Source organism: Phaethon aethereus, assembly GCF_964289735.1.
Source record: "Phaethon aethereus genome assembly, chromosome: 9".
NCBI lineage: Eukaryota > Metazoa > Chordata > Aves > Phaethontiformes > Phaethontidae > Phaethon > Phaethon aethereus.
The window spans coordinates 23,178,378-23,191,083 of NC_138585.1; the positions used below are offsets into that span (position 1 = coordinate 23,178,378).

The following is a 12,706-nucleotide window of genomic DNA, read 5'->3' on the forward strand; positions in this document are numbered from 1 at the left end:
ACTGCTGAAGGGCTTTTCTGTCTCTCCCGTGTTCCTCACAAAGCCTTTCTCACATGCTGAATTAATGATCTTCCTCTCCTGGTTGGAGCTTGGTGGGGTTGGAAGACTTGACGTTCTCCAGGCAGTTGTGTACGTACACTGTATCTTAAGGCAACCACTTGTGTTGGGAGTGCTGCCCACTGCTGTCGTGCCAAGCTGCGTGGTGCTGGGTGGGATTACAGCTCTCCTGTACATGGCAAGCTTTCTGCGTGCCGTAGCATTGCCGTTAGTTTACAGGAGCCAGCTGCTTGCGGGGAATGACCCTTTGGTGCTTCCCAGTGCCAAAATCTCTCCTTGTGACTGCCAGGACTCATCTAAGCAGGGGCACCTGCTCACAGGCAGAGCTCCCTGGGTCTAGTGTTGAGGGTTGTGAGTAAATGGCTGTGTAAGCCTGCTTTGGTTCTTGAGGACGCCTGATCAGCTTAATGGGATCGCCTGTTGAGGCTAATTTATTACGGAGCTGTAAGGCAAAGGCTCATAAAAGCCTGATGTTTGGAAATGTTAGTTGCATAGGCTTTATTCTTAGTGGAGATTAAAAAAACTCTCCTAGTGCCATGGAGTTGCTTCAGCTAACTAGTGCCTGGGGATGCTTCTCTGTGACTGACCCATAACTGTGTGCTGCCTCCAGTCACGCAGCGCGTTTTGCTTCTCCAGGGTTATAACATTTGCTTAATGACTGGTTATCTCCATGATTTTTGGCTGGAAGTTGTCATTAGCTGCTCAGAATTGGGGGACTAAGTGCACAATGATTATAGAGGCTCTGATCTCTCATTTCCCCTCCCGTGCTTTCACAGCAATCGTGGTTTAATTGGCGTGCCCCCCAGCCCCCCCCCCAGCACCTCTCCACCGTCTCGTCCTGTAACCCTTTCCATTACGTACCTTTCGTGCGGGCTAGAAGGGAGAAAAATGAGGCTCCTTCAAGGAAAGCAAGCACAGTGGGTATACAGGCTGTGTATAAACGCTCCTTGTGTTTGTGGACATCTGCCTGGCCATGTTTAAGGACAGCTAACTCGGTGATCCACTACCTCAGTGGTCACCGTAGCCAACACCCGTACACACCTGCAGCCCTCAACCCGTAGCTGACTCGGCCCTGGATACGGGTATTATTCTCTAAATAGCCTCCTCAAGCAACGCGTTGGCTCTTCCGTGCGCTGGATTCGCCGGGGCGTCGTGGTGCAGGCGAGGACGCCTTTCAGCTGGAGTCCTGCGGGCCCTGCGTTGGGCAGAGCGGAGCGGCTGTGGCCCGGAGCGCGCTCCCGCTGCGAGCCCCGCTGCTGCGTGCTGCACGCCGATAAGCCCTCCAGCAGGGATGCCTGTGTTGTTGCTGAAATTGGGATACATACTGCTTTATCATCCACGTACAGAAGTCCCTTTTCTGATAATGCTGCGGTTTTAAATATACTGTTTATCGAAATAAAGTGGACCTTTTTTTTTCCCCACAATATTGCTGGAAAAGATGATGCTCTTGCCTTGTTCTGTGCCTCAGACTGGTTTTAGCCACTGAGACTTTACTACCAGTGATTTTCCTGGGAGGGGGGTGATGAGCATAACGGTTTCCCACTTGAATTTGAGCCTGTCCTGGCTGCAGCTGTGGAAGCAGGGTCGGATCCCGGCACAGGAGAGCGCGGGTGCCAGCCCGTCCCCGGCCAGGGGACCACCGGCTCTGCGCAGCCCTTGCCACGGGTGCCGCCGCATAAAACATTTCGCATCCCATCAGCAACAGAAAGATCCTCTGGTTGAGTGTTTCGTTGCTTTATGAAGAGCCCTATGCCTGAGTTTGCTCCTGTGTCTTCTGGCACAGATTCTGAGTAACTCGTCCTCCTCAACGAGGCTTTGTGTGCCGTGGTGGGCGAGCAGCCGCGCCGGGGCCGGTGGCACCTTTGTGTGGAGAAAGCGACAGCCGGGCTCTTCGGGGAGCGGGGCGCTGAGCCTGCGCCGCCCCGGAAAGCTTACTTTTTTAAACTAAAAATAAGCTCGCTCTTTCTTCAGCAGAAAACGGTCAAGCTGTGCATCGCTGCGGGTCTAAGACGCGAATATCTGGTAGCAGGTGATATGGAAATGTCCGCCGGGCTCCCTGCAGCCCCGCAACCCCTGCCCGGGCTTGTGCGGCTGCCTGGAGCTGGCCTGTGGGACGGTGGGTGCTGCTGGCCCCTACGGACCCAGGGGGAGGTTAAGGTGGGGTGAAGCCAGCCCTGCCTTGCCACGGTGCACGTGTGTCAGGGTCTCCTGAGCGCAGGGCGCCGGGGTTTGGCTCTGCCCGTGCCCCCACCTGCCTTTCTGCTCCCCCCTTGTTCAGGGGACGAGGGGGGGATGCCGCCTTGGTACGAGGGCTCTCGGCAGAGCCCTGGTGCTGCTACAACCATACAAATCTTTTTGTGCCTGAAGCTAACGTGCAGCTGAAAATTATTCATGGGTTTGTCTTAAATGCTGGTTCTTTTCCTCCTATTTTAAAAAGCGCATCTTCTCACGCTGCTGTGAGCCCAGATCTGCGGCGCAGGCTACGTTTGGTCTGAGACTGGTCCCCGTCAGGGCTCGGCAGGGTGGATTTCTTTTCCCTTAGCTAACATGAAAGCCCCCATCCAGCCTGCCTGGGCTGCTGCCGCGGCTCCTGGTAGCCTCCTGAAGCATCTCCGCAGGGGCTTTGCAGGGTGCGGGGTGTCCCCCCGGTACCAGGGACAGCCTGTTCCCCCGCAGCCATTAGGGTGCAAAGCTCATCTCCACGTAGGAGCTGGTCCAGGAGTGGAAAGAGGGATTTGTTTATTTTTCCCCGCCCTATACACGCAGCAGAGGATTTTCTGGAAAGATGTCGTGAACAACGCGCCGCTCCTGGGCACGAGGAGTGGCTGTTGGGGAGAAGCGTTGTCCCTCCGGCTGCATGGGCCGGTTAAATAACCCATTAGAGACCGGCCCGGGCCCTGGGCTTGCTGCCGGCGCGTCGCCGGGGCTGTGCTGAGACCGGCGGGCAGGGGAGAAGGGTCCCTCGGCACCGCGCCGCGAGGTGCCCGGTTACCTCGGCGATGCTTCTGGAGAAACGCGGCGAGGAAGCGGGATGGAGGGGAAACGTGCGGCAGAGCAATTGCTGGGCGGGTGGGAGCAAGGGGGAAAGCCCTCCTGGTGCACGAGCCGCTGTGGCCGAAGCGGCGTGGTGGCAGCGGGGGCAGGCGCGGGGCTGGCGGGTCTGCAACCAGGTGATGGATGGATTCGGGCAAACCTGGTGGAGCCGCACCGCGCCTGACTGCATGTGCTAGAGGAGTGACCTGGAAGGGGGGGTATTCTCTTGGGTTGAGGATTTGTGGAGACAGATTGGGAAGCACATTGTGAAGAGCAGTTCTCTTTATCAGAAATGGCCGGCTGCTTCTGTGGGTGTTCCTCCAAACCTGATCATCTGCCCTAGGCACAGCTTTCTTCTCTCTTAATCCCCTAGTGAATATTCAAAAATAAGTATACTTGTAGTACTGGAAAAGCCTCTCCCAGAGTTGTTTCAGCACTGCAGAGGACAACCCTTAGGAAACAAACTCAAAAAATAACCAGCAGCTGCTGCTGTATTTTCCCCCTCCTTTCTCACCCAGTTTGTGGAAACCCAGTGCACCGCCGGATCCCCATCCCCTCCGTTCGTGGCGTTTCCCTGCCTGGTGCCCAGGCAGTAAAGCCATGGGGCGTCTGCCCCCGGCCGAGGTGCTGGGTGCTAGGAACCTGTTGAACTGCAGCTTTACCTGCGTTGCCTGAGTGTTCGGGTGAAGGTTTGTTTGGTATCAGAGGTGTCCTCAGTGGTCTCCAAGCCTTCTTGCAGAGCAGCTTCCCTTCCCTTTGCTGCAGATCACAGAATCGCTAAGGTTAGAAAAGACCTTTAAAATCATCAAGTCCAACCATCAACCCAACACCACCATGCCGACTAAACCATGTCCTGAAGTGCCACGTCCACGCACTTTTTTGAACACTTCGAGTGATGGTGACAAATGGTACCACCAAAGGCTGAGCTTGGGCTCCCTGGGGCTCCCCACGCAGCAGCCCGAGGAAGCTGCGCGTGTGATGGGGCTACAGGCAGAGCGGGCTGTGGCGTTTCTGAATGTATGGGGTGATCAGAGGGGTTGTGGTGACCCTGGCACGGAGGTCTGCTGAACCCCGGCAGGTTCGTGTCGGCGCACGTTCTGGGCTGGGTGGAAAGGTGCCTCGGTCATGTCAAGGCTTGGATTCATTGACTTGCGGTGTTAACGTGTTGAACCTCGCTTCTCAGCTGCTCACAAAGACCCAGTGTTTGACTTTTGGACCCAGAAGTCATCTTGGGCCGATGTGGGCTTTGTAATGAATGAAACCTCTATGTTCGTAACGCGGTGGTGGGCATCCCTCTCTGTCTCCCAAGTAGTGCTGCTGGCCGATCCCCCTTTGCCAGCCAGAGCCGTGAATTGACCCCTCTGCATCCTCTCGGATCGCAGCTGGCGGCCCCCTGCTCACCGGGACGCCAAGTTCTTTCATACCTCAAGCGACTCAAAATCCAGCAGGGAGGATGGGTGGGTCTGGGGGACCAGGGTCACTGGTGTTGTGAGTGGGCTGGCTGGGGGGCTGCAGGGGCGCGCAGACCCCCGGCGTGCCTGGATGCCTCCGCATCCGCCGGCTTCCAGGGGGAATCGCACTTAGCCGAAATCGGAGTGTTGAGTACAGGAGAAGGAGGAGGAGCGGAAGAGTATAAATAAAGCTTCTGGAAGGGGAAAACCCACCAAGAGCAGAAAATAGCAGCGCTGGTTTATTCTTTCCACACTCTCCCTCGTACCTCTTGGCTTGTATCGTCTTTTAGCTGCGCCGACGGGCTCCAGCTTCTGCGTGCGCTCTTGTGCGGAACTGCCCTTGCCCGAGCTGGGCACGCAGCGGGTGGACGGGGGTCTGCGGGTGGGCTTTGGGGCTTCGGTCCAAACCCTTGTGTCCTCGGGTAGCGCTGCCCTAGATCTGCACGCCTCAGCTGACAAACCAGAAAGTCAGCGACCGGCGTGCACCAAACCAAAAATGACAATTTAGGCCAAATAACACTAATGCTGCTGACCCCAGGAACAGACCTGGAAAACCCTGTTTTGAGCCCAAAAGCAGCATCCTGCCGTTCAGCTTGGTTTATTCCAAAGCTGATGCATATGAAAACGTAAGTTTTAATAGCAAACAATTGCTATTGCATTTAAAAGATAGAAATTCATGTTTCAAGCCGGTGACAGTCGAAGGGATCGGTGCTCGCCCGCAGGCACCAGCCTGATACCTCCCAGCCCGGGCGCTGGAGGAGCAGGCAGTGCTGGGCAGAGCCGAGCTGCCGGCAGCGCTGCGGCTGCCCGTGCCGGCGGGGCTCGGCAGGGCTGCCGCTGCGCACTTCTGCTCATCGACGCTGTAATGCTCATCCCTGGGCAGCCTGAAAAGCTTAAAACACTCAAAACATTTGTCAGTTAAATGTTGATCTGTCTTTGTTGAATGTTTATCTCTGCAGAAATCTGTAAATATTGCTTATTAAATACATTTTTTTTTTTTCTTCCTTTTCTCCTAGGATCCTGCAGGAATCTTTGAACTGGTGGAGCTGGTTGGCAATGGTACCTATGGGCAGGTCTATAAGGTAAGGGCTATACCTGAAGTGATCCCGTTCGCCTCGGCTGTGTGTTGAACACGGAGCATCCCAGCACATCATCTTGGCTAGGTTTGACCTGTTTCAGGCCTGAGAAGAAGCCTTGCTGAGCTCCGGCTTTTTGGTTTGGTGTGCAAGTACCGTGTAGCACACAGAGCTCTTGTAATAAGCAATTCATATTAGTTCTGAAACTGTCACTAAAAAATAAATAGCTTTTTTTTTTTTTCCTCTCCCCCAGTTGCTTTTTATTGATGATATGATGAGGAGGGAGTGAAAAGTCTGCGCTTTAATAGATAAATCTTGATCTCTAAGAGCTGAGTTTACGGCTGCAATAGGCTGCCAAATGAGTTTGCTACGGTCTAGTGCTCTGCTCGCACGCGGGCTGGCTGCCGCCCTTTCCACCAGCAGAAACCTGCCACAGGACAAAAACCCACCACAGTCAAAGGCTTGCTTTAAATTTCTATAAGCATTTGGAAGCAGCTCTCCGCATGAGAATAGTGAGGGGACTGTGGAGAACAGAATTTTAAACCCATGAACTTCTTCGTAGAAGCGTTTAAAGTGTTCACCCTCTGCTAAATTACATCACCTGTCCCAAACACCTCTTAGCTTGGGGGATTTCCAGAATTTGTTGTCTTGATGGGTTGTTTTTTGGTGGGTCTTTTTGTGGTTTTTTTTTTTTGTGGATGATTCTTATGGTGCTGGGGAGGGATTGAATTATTTCAAAATCTGGGTTTATCTGCACTTCATATATTGGTGGGAAGATGTTTCTTGACACGGTTGCATGAGGAATTTGCCAAATATTTTGGGTCTGCTGGGAGACAGTAGCTCCCCTGGGGCCCATTCTCCAAAAACTCCTGTATGTGTGGACATAGGTTCTGTATACATGTGTGTTCCTGTGTGTGAGTGTGTGCGCAGAGACCCTGTTTACCCGTCACGGCCATGTTCTCTTTTGAGTATGGAGAAGAATATATTTGTGTGCTCTTTCCTTGTTGCTTGGAAGGCACAGCTCATGCCTGTCATGCAGTAAAACACAGCGAGCTGCCCCAGCTGAAGAGGAGAAGAGAAGGTTGCTTAAAAAGCTACCTGTCAGGAAATATTTGTTCCGAATTCTGGTTTCCCCCATCCTCCCGCTGCTGTAGGCTAAATCCCATCAGTAACGAGGACAGAGGGATTGAAATGAAGCGAAGATGAACTGGAACTTCTGGAGTTTCAAATGTGTGAATTTTTGAACTGGAATAAGTTTTTAAAGTAAAAAAGACAAGGGAAAAAAAAACACTCCGAAACTGTTCTTATCGAAGTTAAATCGCAGGGAGCCTTCCCCTCTGGTATTGGTTGTTTTTCCACCGTGCACTCCCCGCCACGGGAGCTCCTGTCTGAACTGTTCTTCTTCTCAGCTGCTAAAATAATGGTAGAGGGTGACCTAATTTTAACTGGTGCATATTTCTAACAATCAGTGGAAACTATGTGCCTTTAACGGCCTTTTGAACGTCATGTTTTTGTGGAAAGCAGAAAAGGGAAATAAGCTGCTGGTTGCACGGCTCTGCTGATCGGGTTTCCTCTTGCTGTGCTTGATTCTTCTGGTGTGTCTGTGTGTTACCTCAAAGGGGGGAAAAACCACCCAGAAACATCCAAGTGTAGGCTTTCCGGGAGGTGAACGCTTCTGCGTTCCCTTTTTTTTTCCTGCTGTACAAGGAAAATAAAATCCTCCTCTTCACTGTTTTTAACTCGCTGGAGTAATCGGATTGTCCTCGGTGTGATTCACTTGGTGCCGGTGCCAGGCAGGATGATGGCGGGGGGAACGCTGCTGTCCAAACCAAATTAGTAAGTTCTGAGGTATGAGTTCAGGTGAAGACTGACTTCAGAGCGCTCTTAAACTGAAGTCCTGGAGTAGCACCGCTCTATAAACAAAAGGAGACTTTGCTATAAAGCATACATAACTATTTATGGTGTCCCATCCTAGAACCTCGCGCGGAAATAAGATCTCTGCGATTCTTCTCCTCCAGATACCACCGCTGTATTTATCTCTTGCAGCAAAACAAATGGATCAACTTTCAAGACACACAGGCCTTCTGGCTGCCTTCTAAAACAGCCTTTACACGTGGTCAGTACCCAGGAGCACTGTCCCCTGTAATTAGGTGGCTGTTCTACCACCATTTCAAACCCATCTCAGGTGGGGCTGGTGCTACCCGCGCTGCACCGTCGCTGTCCTCTTAGAGGCTGTGCGTGTCTCTAGTTACATTTTTAGGTGCGGAAGGAGAAATGTGTTGTGGTGCCCGCGCTGGTGCTGGCTTCCTAGCCCAGACTTGGCAGGTCCGACCCCGGCACTGTCTACCAGGAGCGGTTGCCTGGCGAGCATCACCTCCCTTCGCCCGGCTGGTCCCTCTGCAGCGAGCAGAGCAGCTCTCCCGTGGGGAGGAGGCAGGAGCGAGACGCTTGCACCGGGCAGGGGAGAGCATCCGACGTTTGTGTGCTGCAAGGCCGCTGAGATGGGACTGCAGCCCTGGTGTTTCCCCCAGAAACCCTGCCTTAGCAGCCAGCTCTAACACTGCCGCATGGCCATCTTTGTGTTGGAGACTACGGGGGTCCTGGTGGTGACCAGCCGGCCTGCCCAGGGACACGTGCAAGGCGCAAACCTCCCATTGATCCCATGGGGTAAAGTGCACAGTTACGTTGTTCTGAAGACTGAACGGTACCGCAGCCCGGCAGGGTGGGGAGCCTGAGAAATGTCTGGTAGTCCCACAGTGACAGGAGCCATGGGAGAGCGGTGGGTCATGGAGCCAACCTCAGGATCTGCTGTGGTGGAGAGGCTGGGGAGCCCCTGCCACAGCACGTGCCGTCTTGCTCATGGGAGAAGGCAGGCGCTGGCCAAGGCCGGTGGACGTGAAGGGCTGCCAAAGGCAGCGCACCCCTCTGCCGGGGCGTGGGCACCGGCGTGGAGCTCGCTGCGCGGGCTGCTTCGATCTGCTGTCGGGGTTTGAAGATCCCTTTCAGGTGGCACACAGTGCTTCTGTAAACCAAAGCCTTGTGCTCCGGAGGCAAGGGTAGCGTATTTGGCTTGATCTCTGTGTCTCTGAGTAAAGGCCCGCCCCGGTGCGTCCCCGCTCCGGCCGCAGCCCGGGGACGCCGGCATGCCGCGGGAGCCCTGCTCGGCTCGCTCTCCTCCAGCCCCAGCCACAAGCTCTTCCCTTTGGATGATGGCAGGGAGAAATAACATTCCCTGTTCGCTGCTTAACAGTCCCTCCTGAACAGCTTGATTTTTATTTTAATGAGGGACCGCACTGGTGATGGTTTATCTCTCTAATTGAATCGGAAGCTTTTCTTTATTTTCTAATAATCCTGCATCTGATGTTACAGATTGTAAACGCTCTTTGATAAAAGGCTGAGAGCTTGCTAGCTCCTGTGCCAGGCATTGTTGCAGTAGGGGATTTTTGTGTCCTTGGATTTTCTTTTTTTCATTTTTTTGTTTAAGGTGTTTAAAGAAGTAGCTAACAGGAATACAATGAGTTGGACTCGGGGAATTGAGCCATTGTCTCGGTGTTTTTTAGCAGGTAGCTGATGGCTGAAAGCAAAACTGTAACCATCACTGAGACCCTTAGAGCGTTACCTGAAGTGTGAGGAAACGCAGCTTTCATTATTACTGCTTATCTCTACTTTGCATTGGAGAGCAAGCAAAAAGTCCTTAAAATACTGTGTGTGCTTAGATTGCCTGGATAAATTGCAGCATCAGGGCCACAACTGCTGGTGTGTCAAACACCCATGGATAGTAAAAGGGACACTAGGTCCCTCAGAAATACCTTTCCAACAGATTGTTGCAAAGCTGGGGGAAGACATGCAGTGGGCTACTTATGGTGCACTGAATGTATTAAAAATCAAAGCAGTCCCCTGGTGTTTTTAGCCCTGGGCATTCACATGCTGGCCTGTGCACAGCATCACCGAAGCAGGATTTTGATGCAAGCCTTTGCAAAAGTAGGAAAAAAAAAATAAAAAAAATCAGTAAATAGGTCAGACGGTAACCTTTGCCTCTTTCATCTTGTGTGGTTTTACAACACTGAGCGGGGAAGTAAATGATGTTGAGATTACATACTCACGTGCTTCTTCCCGACCATACCAGGAGGACAACGGTCATTAATGCCGAGTGCTGCTTTGCTTGGTGCCCTGGGGATGCGGCTCTCCATTTACAGCTTTAGCAAGGCTTTATTTTAAAGGGTACAAGATACAGTTCTGTGGGCTAACTCCATAACTGCACAATAACTATCGATTGTTTAATTAGCTGGTAAATGCCGTGTAATCGCTAAGCCATTACGCAGCGTTACTCTGCGCTCTAATTTAGAGCGTGTGGGATCCGCGAGCCGCAAGTCTCGCGGCTGTGGCTCCCCAGGGCGCTCCTCCACCGCCATTGCAGCCGGGGCAGAGCAGGGGCCACCCCCAGGAGCCACCTCGGGGTGCCCCTGGCCACCTGCAGGCAGGGTGCCCGGCCACGGGCCGTCCCTGTCCCCTGCCAGCCCAAGTTAGGCAGCCATTCGCAGAAGACACGGGTTTTGTGATTGCTCTTTGTTGCACTGTGGTGTGTCTGTCTGGGGTACCGTACACGGGGGAAAGGGACGAGGAAGTGCGTCCCGAGGTCTTTTGTCAAGGTTCATTTAATTATTACCCAGCTGGCATTTGCCAGAAGCAGGGACTGATGGAGCTGCAGGCAATCCCCCAGGTTTGACCCCGTGGGTGAAGGTGGTGAAGTGTGTGGGTATGAGAGCGTGAATAAAGCATTTGAAACCCAAGGTCTCGCTCGTTGCTGGCGAGCTGGGAGCAGCAGGGCTGCTGGGACACTGTGGTCCCAGAGTCAAACCCCTGAGAATGTCCCGGGCACAAGCCTGTTTTCTGTAACATCGTCCTGGAGTTTGCAGATGCCGAACGAGGAGCGATAACGCGTGTCCTGCCCCCTCCGGGTGCTGTTTGCGCGCATCCTCGTGGCACCCCCGGGCATCCCACCGCCGCAGGCTGCGGGGCTGCAGGTGAATAGTGCTAAAGAAAGGCTTTTGGAAGACTTTTTTTTTTTCCTTTCACTTTTTTTTGGAGGGGAGGTATGAGAAAATAGCTGGTGTGTGGTCTGTGCCGTGTTTAGCCTGTCCGTGGTCCAGCTCAGCCTGGCTGCGGCTGATCGAGCGCTGGGCCCTTACATCAGCCCTGGTGAGAACAGAGACTCTGCAGGTTCCTGGGTCATTATTAGCAGTTCAGGTAATTAGCCTGAGTAGAGAATGACGTTAATTGTTTTTAATAATCAGTTGTTTTATTGTCTGTCTTCCCGAAAGGCTGATGGTCAATAGTTTCATAATTAATCACTGTTGCTTTTAGCCGTGTGGAAGAAGGTACCGTGCTGCACACAGTTAATATTTCCTGGGGATTGTTGCTGTGAAGAACCGATCCCAATTTACATACTTTTATAGCTGGAGACCGACTGCTGTGCCTTGCTTGAGAGACCGGGCTGAATGCATGCAGACCACGCGCGCTGCCCGCGGAGCGGGACGCGCTGCTGGCCACCCCTTGCCCAAACGCCCATCCTGCACTGGTGGCTGCCTGCCTGGGGGTCCTGAGCGCGCCGAGGGCACGCGGAGCTTGCTTTCCGGGGCCGCCAGAGTAATTCAGAGCCTCAGCATCTTGCAACCTAAGCAAACAGCTCTAACCTGAGATGGCCAGCTTTGCATTTGGAGGTGCATTTTAAGTATTTCCCTTTTCCCACCATCTTGTTATAAAATGAACTGCGGTGCTGTGAAGTTGGGTGTGACCTGAGCCTGGGAATCCCCAAGAAGGCTGTGACTTCTCAGGTCGTATCCTTGGCTTTAGGTCCTTCTTTCCCCGCTCCCCCCCACCGCCGCTTCAGAGATGGCTGTTGCGGCAGGGCAGGCTGAGCGTAACCCCGCGCCTGTGTACGCGTACAGCCATCCCTCCTCGGCGTCTGATGGTCACAGCAGGCTGAAGCAAACCTGGGGGGCCGGTCCCCTCTGCTTTGGCTTTCCCCATGATGTGGTGCTCCACGTAGAGCTTGCTCCTTGGGGCTGAGACAGGGAAGCACCTCGCCTCTGGGCCATGGAGCAGTTGACCGGCGCCAACCTGACATGCCCCATCCCGGGCTCTTCTTTCGCTGGGATGGTTTTGGTGGTGCCTGGGACAGCTCACATCCACGTCCAGACACAGACCCGCGGCGGGGGCATCCCCCCGCCTGGCCGCACGGCATCTTCAAGGTCACGTATGGGCTGTGCAAGCGTGTATGGATTTACAAGACTTACAAGCTGCTTTATAATCCTTCCGTATTACAAGCATGGTATTAAATATTAAGCAATATTAAGCCATTGTTTCCGCTGGGATGGCTCCCTGTGCTGGTGGAGAGGACGACGGTGCTGCCGTGCGAGGGTGCTCGCCGGGGCGGGGGTCTCAGCTGCTCCCGGAGGCACCAGCTGGCGGCTGGTGCTGGGCTTTTATCAGCCCTTACTGGGTTGCGGGAAGGGGCTGGGCTGGCATACTGGTACGTGATAACGCGTGCTGGCTTTATCAGAAGGAAAATGGGCGACCTCAATTTATCAGCTTTCCTACAATGTTGAAATATCTCTAGAAGAGAAGGTCTTTTCCTTGCTGACTCAAATGGGGTGTGTGTGTTTCTGAAACGAGGACTTGTTTTTGCCATGCAGGCAAGGAAGTCTTAACTGGAAAATGCTTAAAATGATGTTTCACTCTTTCAAAAAAAAAAAAAAAAAAAAAAGCGCTTTGTTACCAGAGCAACTGGTACATCTTGTGCTGCTTCATTTCTCTGAAACACAGAGAGAGCCCTCAGCCCTCCCTCCCCCCAAGAAACCAGCCCACACACACCTACGCACCAATATGTCACATTAACTTCACTGCTTTCTGAATAATAGAAGGGAAAGGTGCTTTTTACATTTCAATCCTATAGAACGCGGGTTATAAAAGGTGATTAAAAATATTCCTGTATTGCCTCCCTTTTAATCTCTGTTCCCGTCCCCAGCTCCAGCGTTTGTGATGGGGAAGGGCAGGGTGAAGGTCAGGAGCAGACCAATGCATCTGTGA

At 53.2% G+C, this 12,706-nt stretch overlaps 1 protein-coding gene across 8 annotated transcripts in view; it reads left to right on the plus strand.

Moving 5' to 3' along the window:
* Positions 1–12,706, plus strand: part of TNIK (TRAF2 and NCK interacting kinase) — a gene marked incomplete at its 5' end in the record, with an annotated part of 164,796 nt that overhangs the window by 22,389 nt on the left and 129,701 nt on the right. For all 8 annotated transcript variants that reach the window (XM_082003813.1, XM_082003814.1, XM_082003817.1 and 5 more), the window contains one exon: positions 5,558–5,623. In XM_082003813.1, coding sequence (XP_081859939.1) covers positions 5,558–5,623 — 66 coding nt within the window. The remainder of the gene's footprint in view (positions 1–5,557; positions 5,624–12,706) is intronic.